We start from the raw sequence: 23,415 nt of genomic DNA, 5'->3' as shown, positions 1-23,415 counted from the left end.
GGGTCAAACTTGTAATGTTGCCAGTCTCCTACTAGAGACACAACAAGAATTGATGGTACGTGATTGCCTAGTTTGGCACGGTGACCATTCTGAAAGTTATCCTGGCACAACAGAGAATGGTATTAGAACCTTAGGTAATATCGTTAAAATCGTAACAGCTGCTCATAAAATGTTTCCTAACTGTATTAACTTGTCTAATCCACATGGATGGCTGAACCCAACAGTAGTTTGTCTTCATTTAGAAGTAATGAAGAAAAGGCAGAAAAATGTTGGCGCCACCAGAATTAATGTTGGACTTCGGCGATTAAAAACGAAACAGGCTAGGATAAATTACTGCATTATTATGTCCAGACTATTTTACATACCTGTGGTATTTATGGAAGTAGTGTAACATTTGTTATTATCAAACTTTTCTTTGTCACTATGGTAATGTTTACACCTCGGACAAGAAAAAGACACTTATTTTTTTGGTTAAACTGGTGAATGATAAAACATTACCTCATAGCGTAAAGGTAAAAGTTGTGAATGTTTGTTTACAATGACTAACCACTCTTCCTTTCCTTCTCTCTCTCTCTCTCTCTGTTTCGCTCTCTCTGTATCTACAGGATGGATGTGATGATGGCACGGCAATGATCATGGCCCTTTGGGCGGGCATTCGGGCCGCTCTCCTCCGTCTGGCCCTCGTGTTCTTCCTGTCATCGCCTCCTCTAGTCCACTGCCAAGGTGACAGGCTACGGCTTCAGTTCACGCAGCCGCTGTACCATGCATCTGTGTACGAGAACTCGGCGGCGCGGACATACGCGGTCAGCCAGGTGCGAATGGGCGTGGATCTCCAAAAGCGTTCATGGGAAGTGCGCTATAGAATCACAGCCGGAGACGATGAGGGATTTTTCAAGGCAGAAGAATACACTCTTGGGGACTTCTGCTTCCTCCGTATACGCACCAAAGGAGGAAATGCTGCCATCCTGAACCGAGAGATTCAGGATAACTACCAGTTAACGGTCAAAGCATCCGTTAAGGGTGAAACAGTGGAGGCATGGACCAAAGTGAGTGTACAAGTGCTGGATATGAATGACCTTCGACCTCTTTTTTCCCCAACAACTTATTCGGTCACGATTGCAGAAAACACACCACTGCGCACCAGCATTGCCCAAGTCACAGCCACAGATGCTGATACAGGTTCTAATGGGGAATTTTACTATTTCTTCAAGGAAAAGATGGAACTTTTTGCTGTCCACCCAACCAGCGGCATTGTTTCCCTCAGTGGGAAGCTGAATGTGGACACTCAAAGCCGCTATGATTTGGAAATCCAGGCTGTGGACCGTGGGATGAAGCTTTACGGCAACAACGGTGTCAGCAGTACTGCCAAACTCTTTGTCCATGTGGAACGGATCAATGAGCATGCACCCAACCTCAATGTTGTGACGCTAGCACCTGTTTGGGCCGATGCTATGCCAGCAGTCGCTGTGGTGACAGTTGAGGATGCCGATACAGGACTGAATGGAGAGGTCGAAGCAGTAAACATTGTGGATGGAGACCCATTTAATCTGTTTAGTATCGAAAGAATAGAAATATACGAGGAAGGAGAGGAGGGAGGATCAAAGAAAGGATCTAGTGAGTTTGTCCTTAAAGCTCCTAAGCATCTAGAGTGGGAAAGTTACCCTTTTGGACTGAATCTGAGTTTGCAGGCAAGAGATCGAGGAACACCACAAAAATCATCAGAAGTTCAAGTAGTACACCTTAAGTTGTCCAGGCCAAGCCCAGTAGAAGTCCGGTTCCAGAAAGAAGTATATGAGGTCAATTTGAGTGAAATTGCCCCACCCAGGACCATCGTGTTAGCCGTAAAACTTCACCCAGAGCCAGCCGATGTTGAGTATGTCCTCACACCATCTGCAGATTCAGCATTTTTTAGTGTCAATAGTATGACTGGAGTGATTAGCACATCACGGTGGCTCACAAAACTCACGCAACGAGAGTTTGAGCTTGAGGTCATGGAGGTTGACAGTGAACTCAGGGCTAAAGTTCGGGTGTTGCTGGAAGATGCCAATGATAATGCTCCAGTATTTACACAACAGTCCTATGAAGTGTTTGTCAACGAAAGTGTCCCTGTTGGGACAACAGTTGTTGTGGTTACGGCTTTGGATGCGGATCATGGGGAGAACAGTTATATCACATACAGCATGGCAAGTTTGATGCCATTACCATTCACTATTCACCAGTTTAACGGCGCCATCACAACCAGGCAGGAATTGGACTTTGAGTCGTCCTCAGAGAGCTTCAGTTTTGTAGTGCGGGCTTCAGACTGGGGTGCCCCCTACAGGAAAGAGAGTGAAGTAAACGTCACAGTACACCTTGAGAATGTGAACGATAACAAGCCACTGTTTGAGAAAGTCGCCTGTGTTGGTGTGGTTTCCCGTGACTTGTCAGTTGGGGAGGTCATCACTACCATGTCTGCCATAGACATTGACGAGTTGGAACTTGTGAAGTATAAAATTATCTCAGGAAACGAGCATGGCTTCTTTGATCTGAATCCCGATTCTGGGGTCATGACTCTTCGCCGGTCTCTTATTACAGCAAACCCCAAAAGCACTTTTAGCCTCAAAATCACTGCCACAGATGGGGAGACTTTCTCCGACCCCATGTTTGTGAACATATCCATAGCACAGGGAAAATCCCCGCCTAAGAGTTTCAGCTGTGTAGAGACACATGTAGCACAGAGACTTGCAGAAAAGCTGCTCAAAAAGGCCAAAGCCAACAGCAAGCCCAAAATAGAGGAAGGTTTCATTGACTTGTTTTCAGTGAACCGACAAGCTCCTCAGTTTGACAAGTCTTTCCCTACAGATATCGCGGTCCGTGAGGATATGGAAATTGGGTTAAGCGTGTTCCAGGTGAAAGCATATGACAGTGACACTGGATTTAATGGCCAGATACTTTACACTATTTCCAGTGGCAACACAGATAGCAGTTTTACCATTGGCACTCTCAGCGGTGAGATCAGGATTTTCCTGCCATTAGACCGGGAAAGAACAGACCGATACATCTTAAACCTTACATTATATGATTTGGGCCAGCCACAGAGATCTGCTTGGCATCTCTTAACTGTCTACGTGGAGGATGCCAATGACAATGCTCCCCAATTTCTTCAAGGCAGTGGATACCGAGTGCGGATTCCTGAAAACACTCCCATTGGCACGGAGGTGATCCAGATAGAAGCCACAGATAAAGATCAAGGATCAAATGGGGAGATCCAGTATTCCTTGCTCACAAGCACCTCTCAGTTTGGCATCAATAGCTCCAGTGGAATCATATATGTTGCTGGACAGTTGGATCATGAATCCGCACCATCTTTTTTCCTGAAAGTGGAAGCAAGGGACCGTGCAGAAAGAAATGCTCAGAAATTTTCCATAACAACACTCCATATCACACTAGATGATGTCAATGACTGTCCTCCTGCATTTATCCCAAGTGTGATCAGTGCCCGAGCTCTTGAGGATCTTCCAATTGGGACCGTTATTGCCTGGCTCGATACTCAGGATCCTGATCTCGGTCCAGGTGGAGAAGTCCGCTATTCACTTGGTAGTGACTATGATGGCCGTTTCGAGGTCGATGCCACCAGTGGAGCTATTCGCTTAACCAAGGAGCTGGATTATGAGACTCAACAATTCTTTAACCTCACAATTCGAGCCAAAGACCGAGGACGTCCAGTTTCTTTGCTGTCGGTCAGCTATGTGGAAGTGGAGGTGGTAGATGTAAATGAAAACCTTTATGCACCATATTTCTCCACCTTTGCTGTGAATGCTTCAGTTAAGGAAAGTGCTCGGATTGGGACATCTATTCTTCGAGTTTCAGCGCACGATGATGATACGGGCAGAGATGGCGAGGTTCAGTACTCCATCCGTGATGGAAGCGGCCTTGGAAGGTTCACCATCGATGATGAGACAGGTACCCACTTGCCAAATTGATATATTCTTAATTAACATTGTGATTCCCTTAATTAATATGCTTATTAATTTCCTGCCTGGTTTAATTAGATTGCTGTGATGTGTGCAGATTTCTAAAGGTTACAGTTTGTGGCTCATGTGCGAGTTATTACAAAGAGATGTCTTGTCTCTGCTGACATTGTAAGACAAGTCAAGCAAGTCTTCAGAGCATGAAAGTGGGTGGGAATTTTTTCCCGTTCCTGTTTGTTCCTACATACGACTGGCTTTCTTTATACAGTGCAAAGAAAGTGCTTGTCATTTTGTTCTGTATTCCATATTGAAAAGATGATCTACTTGTTTCCAATGCCTGACAACAAAAAAGGCATAAGTCTCTACTACTAAGTTTTTACTTTCGGGTTGTAGTCAGGCTGTTAAGGTGAGAAATTGTTCACTTTGTGATTGAAGCATGAAATTTGGCACACTAGATCAAGTTGATATATATAATAATTCTAGATAAGGGGGTATTTCAACTTCGGCTTCTAATCCCTGGAATATGCATGTGCAAAATCGACCCAACATAAAAACAAGGCTAAACAAATTTTCTTTTGTTTTCAAGGTATTTTTATAAGATTGCTTACAAAAAATGACAATAATTGAATGTCTACCTCACAAATAGAGAATTTCTTGTTCTCAAAAATATCACGTGATTAGTCACATGACAAGTCACATGACATAGGGATACAGTATTAAGTAAATAAAAAGGCTGTCAGAAGAGCATTTGTGTAGTTCAAAGTTTTAGCTGTTAATATGGATTCATATGATCATCCAGCCATTATCCGTAACCGCTTATCCTGTGCAGGGTCGCGAGCAAGCTGGAGCCTATCCCAGCTGACTACGGGCGAAAGGCGGGGTACACCCTGGACAAGTCGCCAGGTCATCACAGGGCTGACACATAGACACAGACAACCATTCACACTCACATTCACACCTACGCTCAATTTAGAGTCACCAGTTAACCTAACCTGCACGTCTTTGGACTGTGGGGGAAACCGGAGCACCCGGAGGAAACCCACGCGGACACGGGGAGAACATGCAAACTCCGCACAGAAAGGCCCTCGCCGGCCATGGGGCTCGAACCCAGAACCTTCTTACTGTGAGGCGACAGTGCTAACCACTACACCCTCATATGATCATGTGATATCAAAATATCGAAAAAATACCTCTCTTGTCATTACTGATTACAATCCCTGCCACAGAAGCCTAACGCTGTACATTGAAGATTAGCCTTCATACATTTACATCGACCCGAACATCCTTTCTTACAACCACAATGAATCAAATGCCCCCATTTGTTTCATTCGTTATTATTCGTTTCCGTTTCCGGTTGAGAGTACATCGTGCACATTCTGGCTGCCGCTTCTCACCGGAGCTTTTTTATTTTATTTTCTCTTCTTTTTTTAATTTTTATTTTAATTTTTTTCTGTGTGTTTGTGTAGTTTGTTGTTTGTGTGTTTTGTCTGCCAGTTGTGGTGTAGCCCCAGTTTTGGGTGTCGGTTCCCTCCAGGCCTTGGTTCGCTGTGGATGATGCCTGTGCTCCTCAGTATGGACTGCATAATGAGCTCATTGCTCATTTTACCATTGTGGTTGTCCAGCGCTCTGTGCAGCGGTGCTTTAATGCTTGGCGTGGTGTTCCGAGTGATGTTGCTCAGTGGTGTCACGGCGACTGTGCAAGCAGTTTAGGACATACCAGCGCTCTGCGTGACGGTGCGTCTGTGCTCGCTTTATGGATCCATGGCGTGGTGTTCCGAGCGATGTTGCTGGTGGCGTCACGGCAGTTGTGCTGGAGGTGTGGGACTTGTTTTCGTGCGCCTTTTGGTAGGACTGTGGCTGCTACACCACTGGAATGACATCCTGACCTTTATTTGGTGGACTTTTTTTTTCTGTCTATAATTGTAAAGCGACCTTGGGTTTTGAGAAAGGCACTATATAAATTGAACCTCATCTCATCTCATTATCTGTAGCCGCTTTATCCTGTTCTACAGGGTCGCAGGCAAGCTGGAGCCTATCCCTGCTGACTACGGGGGAAAGGCGGGGTACACCCTGGACAAGTCGCCAGGTCATCACAGGGCTGACACATAGACACAGACAACCATTCACACTCACATTCACACCTACGCTCAATTTAGAGTCACCAGTTAACCTAACCTGCATGTCTTTGGACTGTGGGGGAAACCGGAGCACCCGGAGGAAACCCACGCGGACACGGGGAGAACATGCAAACTCCGCACAGAAAGGCCCTCGCCGGCCACGGGGCTCGAACCCGGACCTTCTTGCTGTGAGGCGACAGTGCTAACCACTACACCACTGTGCCGCCTAAATTGAACCTATTATTATTATTATTATTATTATTATACCTAGAATTATTATATACATCATCTTGAGCTAGTGTGCAAATTTCATGCTTCTATCACAAAACAAACAATTCCATGTTTTTCTGTTCTTTTACAGCCAGACTAATGACTATGTTGTGGATCACGCTGCCTTTAACTGAGCCAGTACTAAATGTTGATATCCTGTTAATCATCTAGTGAACAGGATTGCCTTTACTAAGAAGGACAAGCCGTGTGCTGCTCTTTCAAAGCTGGTTTAATTATAAGAAGTTTAAAAAGATGTCTTTATGGAACAGTCAAGGACAGTATCTCAGGAGAAGATGCTACCTCCACTCTCAGGAAAAAGGTCCTGAATTGTACCCGTCAGTGCGCGAAGGCTTTTCAGTGGGGTCACAGCATCAAGGTTTTCGTACCAATTTTTGCAGTCAAGGACCAGAGCAGAGTAAAAGAATCTCCAAGGACTGTTATGTTATGTCTAGATTCAGAGGGAGCGGGGCATTTCTTTAACGCTGTGTAGATCAGTCAAGTACATCAACCCGATGGCACTCTGACTTCCTGTTTCAAAAAGAAATACATCAACATATAAAATCGGATCACAGCAACTTAAGAAATCTTTTCACAGGAACTTTAAGGACAACTATTCTTGGGTTTCCCGTGATGTCACATCCGCCTCATTAGTTATTCAAAACTTTAGCTGGTGGTCTACCACAGTTCAGTTGACAAAGCATTTGTACGGAGAAGGTGCATTGCTCGCATGACAAATGTCTTACGCTTGCGTTGTTTTAGGTTGTTCGACTCGATCAAACCGTTAAACTGATAAAAGTTTCTTCAGGGTTCGCCATGAACTAATAAAAAAGAGTGAACGAACACAGGATTTCATAAAGACGTTGAAAAAGGTGGCTTTTGAACCTCTCAGTGAAATCAAAGGGAGCCGAGTCGAAGCACGCTCGAGTTTGTCATGACCACTTGGTGAAAGGTTTGTATCTCCCTCTCAGCTCTGTCCTTAGTGTTTTCCAAGGACTTTTCTTGCTACAGTATGTGTCGTTATTTTACGGTACTTTTTTAGTCACGAAGCACGAAAGTCCCCAGCTGTTTCTTTGTTTACTCCTCACTCGATGGCTGCCATACTGAAAACAGCGCCTGTCTCGCTTTCTTTAACAGAATGTACAGAAGAATACAAAACAAATCAGCCACCAAAGCAAGTGCATGCAATCAAAACAACCACAAATAATAAAGTCCATATGCATGAAAGTCCTGACAAAATTCTTCCCCAGCCGTACAGTTACAATGCGCCGTGATCACTTCTCCATCCTGTTTAACTAAGATCCAGGTCTTTAAAGGGGTTTCTGATGATCTTTGTGAATGATTTAGCTGAGAGATAAGAGCCAACACAAGTCAGAATCAAGCCAACTGTTTGTTTGCACTTCGTTGTAAAGACATGAATGAAAAGCTTAAAAAAAACATATTTACACGGGTAAAAACAATACAGGATTCATTCGGCAGCGACTTGATAGCGAGGTCGTTTACCCAAACACATACGAAAAAGTCGTAAGCCTCCGTACTCTTCCACGCTTTCATCCGTTTTGCGGTGTAGAAGGACGTCTGCAACACCAGATAGTTCGAGATGTCGGGGAACTCGACTGAAGGGTAGTTTTCAAGATCGTATAACAAATCCTTCTTTCCCAGACTGTACGGGTCGATTCCATTGCACATAGCGATCTTCTGAATATATCTAAAGCCAGCAGCGGCTTCTAGATTACGAGCGTAGTCTGATAAGTTATCGCTAGTTGTTTGCACTATGGCAGCCATTTTGGTTTGCTCGACCACCAGCTGTTTTACCGGAAGTGAAATCGCTAAGAAAAGTCATGTGACTGAAACGCAAGAATTAGGGTAGTATCTCACTGAGCTGTGACAGCCTGCGACTAGTTGGAGGCACAACAATTGCGATAAAATATGCGAATTAGCGACAATTTTCACTTGGAATCACACTGAATTGATATTCGCATATTTTACCGCAATTGTTGTGTCTCCAACTAGTCGCAGGCTGTCGCAGCCCGGCTTTCCCTCAGCAGACAGGGAAGTAGAGGAAGCCTCACAGAAACTGACTCGAGAAAGGTTCGTGATAGCTTTGTGACACCAGCGACACATTTGTGGCAGATCACAGAATCCAGGGACACGTGTCGGCCCGGGGGCATTTTGAGTTATTGACAGATTCAGAAAGTACAGTTTCTAAGCTTTCCAGTGATGCCTTCCATGTGGAGATCTGACAATATTTGAAGAATGTGTGGCCTTTTGAAAGTGTATACTTCTTAAAACAGGAAAGGGAGAAAATCGCCCTCAAAGTTTTCCATCTCAGCTACTCTGGGTGCAGGGCGGCCACATAATGGTGCTCATTTGCATGACATTCAGGAAAGCCCAACCCCCTACGAGCTAGCACGATGCTACTTTCATGTAAACAAAGATCACCACATCAATTTTCCTTCCATGCAAAGTATGCCCAACACAATTATGAAGTACAAAAATAAGTCCTAAAGTATACTTTAACGTTTTGTGGTTGAAAAATTACTCACACCGTAAGAAAGAAAGATAGCACGATGATGACACAACTAACACAACGCTAGTTTCATGTAAAGCCTCGGTCACAACTGGCCGTATGGTATGTGCTCCTACAGCCGGTCTACATGCAAAAAACGCAAGAAACGCACAGAGAGCGCGCATGAAACGCACGAGAGCGCGCGTGTGATGTGCTGATTTTCGAGCCGCAGACCGGCCGCAGAGGTTCTTTGTCATGTCAAACAAACTCTACGGGCGCTTACGTTTTTTTCAGGTTGCAAGACAAACTTACGGCCAACGCTCGTCTTTCTCCGTGAACAAAAAAAAACGCAGCAATTTGGGAAACGCCAAAAATCACACGGCCAAAAAATCGTACGTCCGGTTGTGACCTAGGCTTAACCAAACCACAACACTCTCCGTTACATGCAAAAATAACCACACAGCCTTAGATTAATAAACTTACCCCATCAGAAAGAGAAACGGCGCCTTGCACACACCAATGCCTCCGATGGAATGTAATCCTAGAACGGTCCGTGTATCATCCGATCATTCAAGTATTCCATTCAATCTGGAAAACGAGCTTACGGTTTTTTTTGCTAGAAATGGTGATCTCCGATGTAAATACCGAGTGTCTGTTTGCTTCGCGGTGTTTCAGCTCCTCTGTGCTCTGTTTAGTAACTCATTCCATAGTGAAATCACACGCCTGTATGCAGTTAAGTAGCCATGCGCTCAACTCGGATCATACAGCTGATTCGCGAAAAAAAAACCAAAAGACTTAAATCATCATGTGAATGGCCCATATGGTAATTTACCCACACCCCCCAGCAGGCTACAGTCCTGACAAAAACGAGACAATTTGCAACAAAAAATGTATGCTTTTCCAACAAAACAATCTATTATCTGAAATACTGATTGCATTCTTCAAGATCTCAACTTGCACATGATGGAAAAAAACAAAAATCACAAATTTCGGAAAAAAAAAAAGCTTCTTTTGCGATTATCTCGGATTCGTTTCGGCCGACATGCGTCCCTGGATTAGGTGAGGGGTCACAATTGCAGCTATTTTGAGAGAAATTTTGTCGCACAAATTTTTTGAACATGTTCAAAATTTCAGCGACGACGGAGCGACACTTTGCAACTCATGCGAGGAAATTGAGAAGCCCCGTGAATGTTTCAAGACACTTTTGAAACTCTCGCGAATGGCATTCGCAATTTGTCGCAAGCTATCGCAGCCCAGTGAGATACTGGCTTTACACCACTAATGCTCTATTTATATACGGACGATATTTTTAAACGTTTGGTCATTTTGTGCTTGTTGATTGTCGTGGTATATTTTGAGACACACACACACACACACTGGCTGTTTCTTTTGGACCTTGTTAAGACATCTGGCACTGGAAGACAGCACTCTGATCCTGTGAATATATTTCTCATTTTTATGTTTAGTAATATTGCATTTTTTGACAGGTAATTCTTTTTTTGGCCCAAAGTGACTGTGAGACCCAGAGATGACAGACAGGCTGTGAAATTTGGTGGTGATGGTGGTGGGTGTGCGTGTGTGTGTGTGTGTGTGTGTGTGGTTGAGATTTATGCTTTAAGCTCCTGTCTGGCATATTGACTTACTGCACTGAGCTTTTTATTCATGTTCAGTGCCCTTGTCAGATTGTTCTCTCAGACGCAGCTGCTTAGATTTACACTTACTTACACACACACACACACACACACGCACACGTAATGCTTGGTTTATTTATCTGAGGCTTGTTTGTAGCACGGCATATGAAGTTACGGTGGATTTTCTGTGCTTTGTATACATTCAAATCAGTGTGTGTATTTCTCATAAGCCTCTGAGGTGCTGTTGCTGGAAGAGGTGCAATAAAGGCTCGCCGGGAGAGAGGAAATGGGATAAAAGCAGTGTGTGTGTGAGTTGAAAGTGAGAAGGTATAAGTGTGTAGAGGAGGAGGAGGAGGTCACGAGGTCACAGTATCATAGGATGCTGGAATAAAGGTGAGAGATGAAAAAAGGAAAGAAGAAAGAAAGAAAAAGGGTAGAGGTTCTGTGTGTGTGTGTGTGTGTGTGTGTGTGTGTGTGTGTGTGTGTGTGTGTTGACTCACTTCTTCCGGAAAAAAAAAAAAAATCACACCCTTACCTCAGATGTGCTTGTTTTGCAATTTATATATATATATATATATATATATATATATATATATATATATATATATAAATATAAATTATATTTCCATCTGAATCACTGACAAAATTTTACCTTCAGACTTTAGGCCACGCCTCCTTTCTGATGTCTGAGCTCTGTACTTCAACACAGGCCTACGCTGATGCATCCAAATTCTTTCTCCCCTCAAATGAACCGATCACCGTATGAATGTGGCACGATTGACAATCGCATCAATGTTTTCAATTCGCAAATGGTAACTAACGCTGCGTGGAAGCTCCGCCCACTTCCCGTCATCTACCGTTAGTCACCTTTCGGCTGGTGCTTGAAAGATGGAGTCCTCGCTTTCTGTCAGGATAAACGGAGAACGTTTTGAGTTTGTTAACATGAAAGAAAGTCTATCAGTGGAGTGTACAGTATGTTTGACTCGGCTAATGTTAGTTAAGTAAGGAATAACAAACGCACTTAACACGCAGTCCGAAGCGTTAGTCCGCTGATATATGCACACTTTACACTTACATTTAATGTTGTGTCACATCCACAAGACGAGCTAGCTACGTAGTTATCCTATCACTTACGTTATAGCAACGATAAACACTCATTTCCACCACAGTCTCTGTTTCTTCCTCTCTCTTGAATCTTAAGTAAATACGACAACAAAAAAAATCGCAACCTGTCACGTTACTGAGAAACCAGAAAGCATCTTTTCTTCATTTTTTTTCTTGAAAAAAAAAATCTGTTTGTTATTCTTAGTCTTAGATTAAGTGGTGCGTCTTCCGTACAAGTCCCTGTGAATGAGCCGTTGCGATAGAAATGATAACGTATCAGAACAAGCGCATTAATATCGACCTGTCGCTACATCTGTTATAGCTATTGTGCAAAATGAATCCCCACCTTCTGACTAATCGAATTTCAGAATTGAACTGTGCTGTGAGGGCGGCACAGTGGTGTAGTGGTTAGCGCTGTCACCTCACAGCAAGAAGGTCCGGGTTCGAGCCCCGTGGCCGGTGAGGGCCTTTCTGTGCGGAGTTTGCATGTTCTCCCCGTGTCCGCGTGGGTTTCCTCCGGGTGCTCCGGTTTCCCCCACAGTCCAAAGACATGCAGGTTAGGTTAACTGGTGACTCTAAATTGAGCGTAGGTGTGAATGTGAGTGTGAATGGTTGTCTGTGTCTATGTGTCAGCCCTGTGATGACCTGGCGACTTGTCCAGGGTGTACCCCGCCTTTCGCCCGTAGTCAGCTGGGATAGGCTCCAGCTTGCCTGCGACCCTGTAGAACAGGATAAAGCGGCTACAGATAATGAGATGAGATGAGATTTTGGGTAGGGTAAAAAAAAAAAACAATAGACATAAACGGTCATAAAGGAACCCCCCCCCCCCCCCCCCCCCCCCCAGAGATCATTTTAACAGTAACAATAATTCAAACATGATTAAAACTGTTCGTACAGGTTCAGTTTCAAAAGTTGTAATATTTCATGGTTTCTCTGACAACAGGTTCTGTACTAGGCCACACCTCCTAACGGAGTCTGCCGTTCTTATTTTTTTTTAGCTCTGTGATGTCGTTTTGGATATTTTTTCCAGATAACAGTGTCAGAAACTCGTGTGTTTGAGGCGAGTGTGTGATAATTGAGGCGTGTAGCTTCCACCAAGGCTGTAACTTAATCACCTTTTCTCTCGTCTTCTAGTATGGCATTACTTCCTGTTATCTCGTTATTGCCTCCTGTCTCAATCCTCCATTTTTTCTCTCACTCTCATTTCTCTCTGTCTTTCTTCTCTGTCACTGTACTTCTCCATCTGACTTTCATTCCTGTTTTAGAAGTCCTTATTCATAAAGTACTGAAACTTTTTGTCCCAGTACCAACAAACTATTTTCAGCTGTCGCTCTCGTTGTTTGTCTTTGGTTTTTTCGTTCGCTTTTTCTCTGATTGTCTTGTTGTCTGTCCATGTTTCTGTCTGCCTCTCTCTCTCTCTCTCTCTCGCTTGCTCTCTCTCTCTCTCTCTCTCGCTTGCTCTCTCTCTCTCTCTCTCTCTCTCTCTGTGTATCTGTTTGTCTCTCTCATTCACTTGCTCTCTCTGTGTCTCTCTGTTTCTCTCTCTCTGTGTCTCTGTTTCTCTCTCTCTGTGTGTGTGTCTGTTTCTCTCTCTCTGCGTGTCTGTTTCTCTCTCTCTCTCTCTGTGTGTCTCTGTTTCTCTCTTTCTCTCTGTTTCTGTCTCTCTCCTTCTGTGTCTGTTTGTCTCTTTTTGTGTGTCTCTGTTTCTCTCTCTCTCTGTCTGTCTCTCTTTTTCTCTCGCTTGCTTGCTCTCTCTCGCTGTCTCTGTTTCTCTCTCTGTCTGTGTGTCTCTGTTTCTTTCTCTGTCTCTCTTTGTGTGTCTCTGTCTCTTTCTCTCTCTCTCTCTGTCTCTGTGTGTGTCTCTGTCTGTGTGTGTGTCTCTCTGTTTCTCTCTCTGTGTCTCTGTTTGTCTCTCTGTCTCACTTTCTCTTTCTGTGTCTCTGTCTGCCTCTCTTTGTGTGTCTCTGTCTCTTTCTCTGTCTCTCTCTGTCTCTGTTTGTCTCTATGTGTATCTGTTTCTCTCTCTCATTTGCTTGCTCTCTCTCTCTGTGTCTCTGTTTCTCTCTGTCTCTGTTTCTCTCTCTCCTTCTGTGTCTGTTTGTCTCTCTGTCTCTCTTTGTGTGTCTCTCTTTCTCTCTCTGTCTCTCTTTGTGTGTGTCTCTCTCTCTGTCTGTCTCTCTGTGTGTGTGTCTCTGTTTGTCTCTGTCTCTCTCTCTCTGTGTCTCTGTCTCTCTGTCTCACTTTCTCTTTCTGGGTCTCTCTTTCTCTGTCTCTCTCTCTCTCTGTGTCTCTGTCTCTCTCTTTCTGTGTCTCTCTCTGCCTCTCTCTGTGTCTCTGTTTGTCTCTCTGTCTCTTTGTGTGTGTGTCTCTGTTTGTCTCTGTCTCTCTCTGTCTCTGTCTCTCTGTCTCACTTTCTCTTTGTGTCTCTCTCTCTTTGTGTGTCTCTGTCTCTTTCTCTGTGTGTGTGTGTCTCTGTCTCTCTCTCTGTCTCTCTCTGTGTCTCTGTTTGTCTCTCTGTCTCTCTTTTTGTGTCTCTGTCTCTGTGTGTGTGTCTCTGTTTGTCTCTCTGTCTCTCTCTCTCTGTGTCTCTGTTTCTCTCTCTCTCTCTCTCTCTCTCTCTCTCTCTCTGTGTCTCTGTTTGTCTCTCTGTCTCTCTCTTTCTGTGTCTCTCTCTGTCTCTCTGTGTGTTTCTGTCTCTTTCTCTGTGTGTGTGTGTGTGTGTGTGTCCGTCTCTCTTTCTCTTTCTGTGTCTCTCTCTGCCTCTCTTTGTGTCTCTCTGTCTCTCTCTCTCTCTCTCTCTCTCTCTCTCTGTGTCTCTGTTTGTCTCTGTCTCTCTCTTTCTGTGTCTGTTTGTCTCTCTGTCTCTCTTTTTGTGTCTGTGTGTGTGTGTGTGTGTGTGTGTGTCTGTTTGTCTCTCTGTCTCTCTCTCTGTGTGTCTGTCTCTCTCTCTGTCTCTCTCTCTCCCTGTGTCTCTGTTTGTCTCTGTCTCTCTTTCTGTGTCTCTCTGTCTCTCTGTGTGTCTCTGTCTCTTTCTCCGTCTCTCTGTCTGTTTCTCTCTCTCTCTCTCTCTCTCTCTCTGTTTCTCTCTCTCTCTCTCCAATATGTTCTGTTCTGTTCAGTCTTTCTGTTTATGATGATGTTCTCTCTCTCTTACACTTTATCATATTCTGTCTCACTCCGGAGGTCATGGGTGATACTGACACAAAGGTAACAAGAGTGATGAATTCATTGTAAATTAGAAACGTGTGTGTGTGTGTGTGTGTGTGTGTGTGTGTGTGTGTGTGTGTGTGTGTGAGAGAGAGAGAGAGAGAGAGAGATGTGGTTTTCTGAAGGTCATGACTGAAAAGGCATTAAGAGTCTGCAGAAGGAGGAAGAATGTTCACTATGACACACTCCCACTCCAGAGGAGATGCGAAGATACACACACACACACACACACACACACACAACTACTGGATAAATCAATATAATTAATCTCTATTCCTATGATACTCTACAACAGTATAAACAGCAGGTTTCCATTAAGAAAGCTTTCACGTTTACTCACTAAATTAAAAAAAAAAGATTTCTACGTACTAGATTTCCAAACAGATCCTTAGTAACTGCTTTTTAACTCCTCAGTGGCCTTTTTTTAAATTAAAATTACACCAAGAATCATAGCTTGATATATTTGTTTGAACCTTTGTACATTTTACATTGTTTTTGTAATTAAAACAAAACAAAAAACATAATTTAGCTTTTGGAATGTTAGTTAGTTTGTATAAATAAAATGTTTAAATAACCATCCTATCAAACATTTGAGGAATTTTGGATTTCGCTATCATTACACAGTTAGCATCATAATTTGGTGTTTGCTTTGAGTATTTTGATAAATATTTGTATGAGTAACGAAGCCTTGTACATCTACCAAAAAACCCTTGGAATTCCTAATCGGAATATCGGGAAGGCGTTCTCGACCCCATGATAAATAAACACTTCACTTCATTAAACAAGCTAGTATAGTATAAAGTATAGTAATATTTACTTTATAGTTGGTTTCAGTTTTTTAAATTTACAACACTGATCATACAATTCATTGTTGACGTAAATACAAGACATCATAAGATCCATGATCACAAAGGTTACCTTGCTAGCTTGTTTATAACAAAGCGCATGCTTTCTGGATTGATTGAAAGTCACATAATTCTGAATTACGACTTCCCACTTCTGAGTTAAGTCATTATAATCCATCCATCCATTATCTGTAGCCGCCTATCCTGTGCAAGGTCACGGGCAAGCTGGAGTCTATCCCAGCTGACTATGGACTTGTACACCCTGGACAAGTCACCAGATCATCACAAGGCTGACACATAGAGACAAACAACCGTTCACACTCGCATTCACACCTATGGTCAATTTCAAAGTCCCTTCTCACACCATGCGGCACATAGGGCGGCACTGATTTCCGTTTCCGTAGCCCTCGGCCTCTCACCTATTACATAGCTAGGGTTACGGTGGGGGGCTAGTCCTCTGGTAACTGCAACAGTTTGACTCCCCACTCACATCTGTATTGCAGCGTGCCTTACCAGAAAGCAGTTGGTACCATTTTTATGATGGTCTTTGGTATGACCCAACCGTGAGTAGAACTCATGATCTCCCGATCAAGAGGCAGACACGCTAACCACTAGGCCAACTCACGGTCACGGTCAATTTAGAGCCACCAATTAACCTAACCTGCATGTCTTTGGACTGTGGGGAAAACTGGAGCACCCGACGGAAACCCACGCAGACACAGGGAGAACATGCAAACTCCGCACAGAAAGACCCCCGTCGGCCACTGGGCTTGAACTCAGAACCTTCTTGCTGTGAGGCAACAGCGCTAACCGCTACACCACCGTGCCACTTAAGTCATTACAGCATGAACAAACTGCCTTGGTCATCAAAATGTAGCTCGCCAGATTGCTGTTGTAATTGTCTGTTGTATGATCGACAATCTTCGCAAAGTTGAAATATCTCAAATATAGTCAAGTTGATCAAGTAATTCTGATTGAAAGATTACAACAAACCAAATTTAAGATGATTAAACCTCATCTCATTATCTGTAGCCGCTTTATCCTGTTCTACAGGGTCGCAGGCAAGCTGGAGCCTATCCCAGCTGACTACGGGTGAAAGGCGGGGTACACCCTGGACAAGTCGCCAGGTCATCACAGGGCTGACACATAGACACAGACAACCATTCACACTCACATTCACACCTACGCTCAATTTAGAGTCACCAGTTAACCTAACCTGCATGTCTTTGGACTGTGGGGGAAACCGGAGCACCCGGAGGAAACCCACGCGGACACAGGGAGAACATGCAAACTCCACACAGAAAGGCCCTCGCCGGCCACGGGGCTTGAACCCAGAACCTTCTTGCTGTGAGGCGACAGCGCTAACCACTACACCACCGTGCCGCCGTGATTAAAGCTCTGTCTACATATTGTTACTCAGTTCAAGCTTTAAGTCTTCTTATTTTATTAGCAAATAAGTTTGTTGAAATCTTTATCTGGAACCAAAACAAGACTATTTCAAGCTTGAAGTTACTACAAACAGGTTTATAACTTTATATCATTATAATTGTAATGTCTTCTTATAAGGCACTAGACGCCAGTCAGAGGTTTCAATAGTTGTTGTTGTTTTATTCCAAACGTAAATTAAGTAGTAAACAAAACGGTTCTTAAAGTCCATGAAACTAAACTTCACGCAAAAGAAAACAATAAGCAAACAAGCACAAACAAGCGATTGAAAAAATGTGTGCCTGCTGGCGTCTCCAAGCTTCCAAACTTTCCATACACCTTTGAGCACTCACGCACGCTCCGCTAATTAGCGCAGGTGAACCAATTAACCCTTTCATGTACCGGGCTCCACTTAAGGCCAAGGCCAAGATTCCAACATTTAAACATACATTCGGCCAGCAGGGGTCTTAAAATGTAAAATGGACAAATGGCTCCTACAATAATTGACATTTGGCTTGATAGATAGATTAGTGTTGTAGTTGAGTCACTAAGCCTCGAGTCCGAATCCAGTCTCAAGTCCCCAGTGTTCAAGTCCGAGTCATTAAAAAAGTTTTGATTCGAGTCTGAGTCGAATCCACTATTGATCTGAGTCGAGTCGAGAACAAGACTCCAACCGCACCATGTGACGGTGGCCGTTTTAGCTCCATTAACATGAGTTTGTTCCTGAACATGGCGTATGAACAGGTGAATGTGCTTCTCTTTATCAGGGAGTGTGAAGTATTCTGTCAGAGATGGTTGGGAGACGGATGTAAGTGCAGAAGGTGTGTTTATTAATACAAGTGAAGACGGTAAACAATCCAGAACAGCGGGCAAAATCGTAAAACGGTGAAACAGGCAACAGATCAAGCGAGGCACAGACAGGCTATCGTACACTCGGCAGAATCAAAGACGAGAAACAGGAAATCAGGGCTCAGAAAACCGAACAAGGAAATAAGGCTCGGTAATGTATCAGCGATGCAACCCAATACTTCGCAGAGTTTTCACAGTTTTGATAGAGGTGTGCTGATTGCGCCTTAATCCTGTGCAGGTGCGAGTTGTTTACGGCACGCGAGAGAGTCCGCTTGACGCACGAACAAAATGGCACATCTTGTGTGGTGTTCCTGGTATGCAGTGGTTAGTACCAACCAAAAGTAGTCCAACCAGTGAACTGGTGACAGGGTCATGGGTGTCGAAGACTCATTGATTCGCATGGGACACGAAGGCTGGCCCATATGGTCCAATCCCACAGAAAAGCTATCTACTGTTGCACAAACTGCTGAAAAAGTTCATGCTGGCACCTTTCTGTTTGAGCCAGAAACTATTTTTGGCTGTTTAACCTCACTTCTATTGGTTCCCCTTGCTGCAGCTTTTCACTGACCACGGAAGGGTTACGAGCAAAAATTTCTGGACATTTGTTGATTCTTTACAATTTGTCAACTGTAATGTTTCACATAACATTCAAGTTGCCCTGGTTACCATGAGGATGTTAGAAAATTGCTGAATATCAACCACTAGATGTTCCACAGTAGTGACCTGTGATGGACTGGTATCCCATCCACCCCCTGTACCCAGCCTTCCTGGGATTGGCTTCGAATCCACTGGGACCAGGATACAGCGCTTGCTGAGGATGGATGAATGAGTAATAGTCATGAAAAATATTAAATCGAGGATATAGTATTACACTAAGGCCATACAGGAATAACCTTAATTACCACGTTCTGACTGGAAAAAACAAACATCCACAGAGATTTCTGAGTGGGACAATTTTGGGATATTCCTCTGGTGAAAGCCAGAAGTGAGGTAACTGATTACTAAATCCACCCTTGGAAATAAAGTCTTAAGATAGACATTTTACACCACCGACCTGCTAACGTGAGATCATAACTGCAGCTATGATTTTTATGTAGTGAGCAAAATCATGATTCGCCATAAGCTCAAATTCAAAATGACAGGAAAGTTTCCCATCCTTTGGAATTCTCCAACATGATTGTAGCGCGGACAATGCGTGGGTGGAGCACAGAGGACGGCAGGACAACGTTTGGAGGTAGTAACTGCGTATTTTATTAATAAACTTTTCAGTTTAAAAGAACTCGCAGCACACAGACACACTCTCAGCCTCCACTCCCGGGTCGCGCTCCCTCTGCTCTCTCTCAGCCTCTTAAAATAGGGAGCGGTTTACTGGGAAAACACACACAAAACACAGGTTAATTACCGTCAGGTGTAGCGAATCTGCCACTCACCTTCCCCGGCTCCACCCTCCTGTCACAGACCGATGCTTGACCACGCCCCCGCTGCCACATACCCCCACCGCCCGACTCAGGCCGGGCGCCCGTCCGGCCCGCAGCCGACTCCCCCCCCCCCCCCCTTGACGGGAGAGGAAGTCCGCCACGACCATCTGCGCCCCCGGCCTGTGGACCACCTTGAAGTTGAAGGGTTGGAGTGCCAGATACCAACGGGTGATCCGCGCGTTGGCATCCTTCATGCGGTGGAGCCACTGGAGGGGCGTGTGGTCCGAACAGAGGGTGAAAGAGCGCCCCAGCAGGTAGTAACGGAGGGCGAGGACCGCCCACTTGATCGCCAGGCACTCCTTCTCAATGGTGCTGTAGCGCCCCTCACGCACTGACAGCTTGCGGCTGATGTATAGGACTGGGCGGTCCTCCCCCTCCACCTGCTGGGACAAAACGGCCCCCAGCCCTCTGTCCGACGCATCCGTCTGCAACAAAAAAGGGAGAGAGAAGTCAGGGGAGTGTAAGAGTGGCCCCCCACACAGTGCAGCCTTTACCTCAGAGAAAGCCCGCTGGCACTGCTCCGTCCACTGGACCGGATCTGGTGCCCCCTTTTTAGTGAGGTCAGTCAGCGGGCTGGTGACGTCCGAATAATTAGGTATAAACCTACGATAGTAGCCAGCCAGCCCCAGGAACTGTCTCACCCCCTTTTTGGTCTTGGGCCTCGGGCAGGCCGCAATCGCTGCAGTCTTATTAATTTGGGGACGCACCTGCCCGTTGCCCAAGTGGAAGCCCAGATACCGTACTTCCACCCGCCCAATCGCACACTTCTTCGGGTTGGCAGTGAGTCCCGCCCGCCTCAGCAACCTAAGGACGGCCCTCAGGTGTTGCAGGTGCCGCTGCCAGTCATTGCTATAAATGATGATGTCGTCTAGGTACGCGGCCGCATAGGTGGCGTGCGGCCGGAGGACTCGGTCCATCAGCCGCTGAAACGTAGCGGGCGCCCCAAACAGCCCAAACGGAAGTGTGACGAACTGGTGTAAGCCGAACGGTGTGGAAAAGGCCGTTTTCTCTCGGGATAATGGAGTCAAGGGGATCTGCCAATATCCCTTCGTCAAATCCAGTGTCGAGTAAAAGCGAGCCGTGCCTAGTCGATCGAGCAGCTCATCAATACGAGGCATTGGGTATGCGTCGAATTTAGACACCGCGTTGACTTTTCTATAGTCCACACAGAACCGGACCGACCCGTCGGCCTTGGGAACCAAGACCACTGGGCTGCTCCAGTCACTGTGGGACTCCTCGACGATGCCCATTTCGAGCATGGCCTGAAGTTCTTCCCGAACCACCTTTTTTTTGTGTTCGGGTAGTCTATAAGGGCGGCTACGCACTACCACCCCCGGGGGCGTCTCTATGTGGTGTTCTATGAGGTTCGTGCGACCGGGCAGGGGCGAGAACACATCCGAAAACTCGGCCTGCAACTGGGCGACCTCCGCGAGTTGGGTCGGGGAGAGGTGGTCTCCACAGGGGACCGGAGAGGTACGTGATGCCAATGACCCTTTGGGGACCTCCGGCCCCAGCTCCGCCTTCTCAGGAACTACCGACACCAACGCCACGGGGACCTCCTCATTCCAGAGTTTCAGCAGATTGAGGTGGTAGATCTGTAGCGCCCCCTCCCTGTCCATTCGCCTAACCTCGTAGTCGACGTCCCCGACTCGCCGTGTGACCTCAAAGGGTCCTTGCCACTTGGCGATTAATTTGGAGCTCGATGTGGGCAACAGGACGAGTACCTTCTCTCCCGGAGTGAACTCTCTAAGGCGCGTGCCCTTGTTGTACAGGTGGACTTGCCGTTCCTGGGCCTGCCGCAAATTCTCCTGAGTTAGGTGGGTGAGCGTGTGGAGTTTTGCGCGCAGATCCTTAACATACTGAATTTCGTTTTTGCTCTGTGAAGGTCCCTCCTCCCAATTTTCCCGCAGAACATCTAAGATGCCGCGCGGCTTACGCCCGTATAATAATTCAAACGGGGAAAACCCCGTGGAGGCTTGGGGGACCTCTCGCACTGCAAACAACAAGGGTTCGAGCCACTTATCCCAGTTACGTGCGTCCTCACTTACGAATTTTTTAATAATATTCTTGAGGGTGCGATTGAACCGTTCAACTAAACCGTCCGTCTGTGGGTGATAAACGCTGGTGCGGATCGGCTTAATACCTAGTAGCCCATACAGTTCGCTCAGTGTTCGTGACATAAACGAGGTGCCTTGGTCAGTCAGAATCTCTTTCGGGATTCCAACCCGGGAGATGACGTGGAAGAGGGCCTCTGCAATACTGCGTGCTGAGATATTGCGAAGAGGCACCGCTTCCGGGTATCGCGTTGCATAGTCCACCAGGACTAATATAAAGCGGTACCCTCGTGTTGACCGATCTAATGGCCCAACGAGATCCATCCCAATTCTTTCGAACGGGGTCTCGATTAATGGTAGGGGGCGCAAGGGCGCTTTTGGAATGGCCGCTGGATTTACTAACTGGCATTCGCGGCACGCCGTACACCACTTACGGACGTCGCCGCGAATCCCCGGCCAATAGAATCGGGCCATTATCCGGGCGAGTGTCTTATCCTGCCCGAGGTGTCCAGCCATGGGATTAAAGTGGGCCGCCTGGAATACCAATTCCCGGCGGCTCTTTGGAATTAATAACTGGGTGACTCGCTCTTTCGTCTGAGTGTCCTGCGTCACTCGATATAATCTATCCTTCAAAATGGAAAAATAGGGGAAGGACGGGGTGGCGTTCGGCTGGAGCGTTTGACCATCGATTACTCTCACTTGGTCAAACGCGTGTCGCAGAGTCTCGTCTCGCGATTGTTCCAGTGGGAAATCCACGAGGGATTCCCCAATAGAAAGAGGAGGGGCCGGCGGCTCCTCCCCCTGTTGCGGAGGTGACGTAGACGGCTCTGCGACCGCCGCTCCAGCCAAAGCGACACCGGGACCCTCCCCCGTCAACCGGCAGGACCCACTCTTTACTAGGCGTGCCATTAAACCCCGAAATCCCGGCCAATCGGTCCCCAAGATCAAAGAGTGGGTAAGGCGAGGATTAACCGCCGCCTTCACTATAGATTTTTCCCCTCTAAAATATATGTGGACTGACACCAACGGGTAGCTGTGAATATCCCCGTGTACACACAACACCTTCACCCCTTGTGCTCCCCCCAATGCCTCGTCTTGCACCAGGCTTTGGCGGATCGAGGTCTGATTGCAGCCTGAATCCACCAACGCCTGATATGTAGCCCCTTGTACACTTACCGGTATGCGATACGCTCCGGCCCGATCGAGGGCAGCCTCTGGCGCGTCGGGGATCCGCACCACCGCCCCCACCTCCATCGCTGCACATTGTTGCTGCAGGTGGCCCGGTTCCCCGCAGCGCCAGCAAACCGGCCCGGGCCTCCCCTCTGCAACTGTGTTCTGGGGCTCACTCACCTGAGGGGGGGGAGAGACAGACACAGAAGGGAGAAACGGGAGGGCACCACGGGTGCGGCGGGCCGGCTGGGGTGGGGCCGGCCCCTGCCTCCGTGGTGGGGGAATGGGGCGAGGACGGGACACGGGAGGAGGGGGGGAAGACAGAGAGAGAGGGGGGGAAGACAGAGAGAGAGAAGAGGAGACAGAAGACGATGTCATCCGTTGTCCTGCCGCCGGTACAGCCGCCAGATGATCCTCCGCCAGTCCTACGGCCTGATCCAGCGACGCCGGGCGGTGGCACTGGACCCACTCCGCGGTTCCGGCTGGTAAGCGGGCAACGAACTGTTCCAGCGCCACCTGGTCGATGATTCCCTCGGCGTCGCGATCTTCGGCCCTCAGCCACCGCCAGCAGGCGTCCCGGAGCTGCTGGCCAAACGCGAACGGGCTGCCGGCTTCCTCCATCCGCAGCGCGCGGAAGCGCTGGCGCTGCTGCTCCGGCGTGCGCCCCACGCGCTGGAGGACGGCCCGGCGAAGGTCAGCGTAGGCCAGCCGGCGGTCGGCGGGGAGCTGTAATGCGGCCAGCTGCGCCTCTCCAGTCAGGAGGGGGAGGAGGCGCGCCGCGCGCTGCTCCATCGGCCACCCCGAGGCTT

At 46.6% G+C, this 23,415-nt stretch overlaps 1 protein-coding gene across 4 annotated transcripts in view; it reads left to right on the top strand.

Annotated features, from left to right (window-relative positions):
• Positions 1–629: 629 nt before the first annotated feature.
• The window catches only part of fat3a (FAT atypical cadherin 3a), a 200,281-nt gene continuing 177,495 nt past the window's right edge, over positions 630–23,415 (top strand). For 2 of the 4 annotated variants that reach the window (XM_060943365.1, XM_060943364.1), the window contains exon 1: positions 633–3,942. In XM_060943365.1, coding sequence (XP_060799348.1) covers positions 636–3,942 — 3,307 coding nt within the window. In that variant the 5' untranslated portion in view covers positions 633–635. Of the gene's footprint in view, positions 3,943–23,415 lie in introns of all 4 variants that reach the window. The other 2 variants (XM_060943363.1, XM_060943362.1) reach the window with 2 other exon arrangements.

Source organism: Neoarius graeffei, chromosome 16 (assembly GCF_027579695.1).
Source record: "Neoarius graeffei isolate fNeoGra1 chromosome 16, fNeoGra1.pri, whole genome shotgun sequence".
Classification (NCBI taxonomy): domain Eukaryota; kingdom Metazoa; phylum Chordata; class Actinopteri; order Siluriformes; family Ariidae; genus Neoarius; species Neoarius graeffei.
Note: the sequence above shows the minus strand (reverse complement) of the source record. Positions and strands in the feature narration are given on the sequence as shown.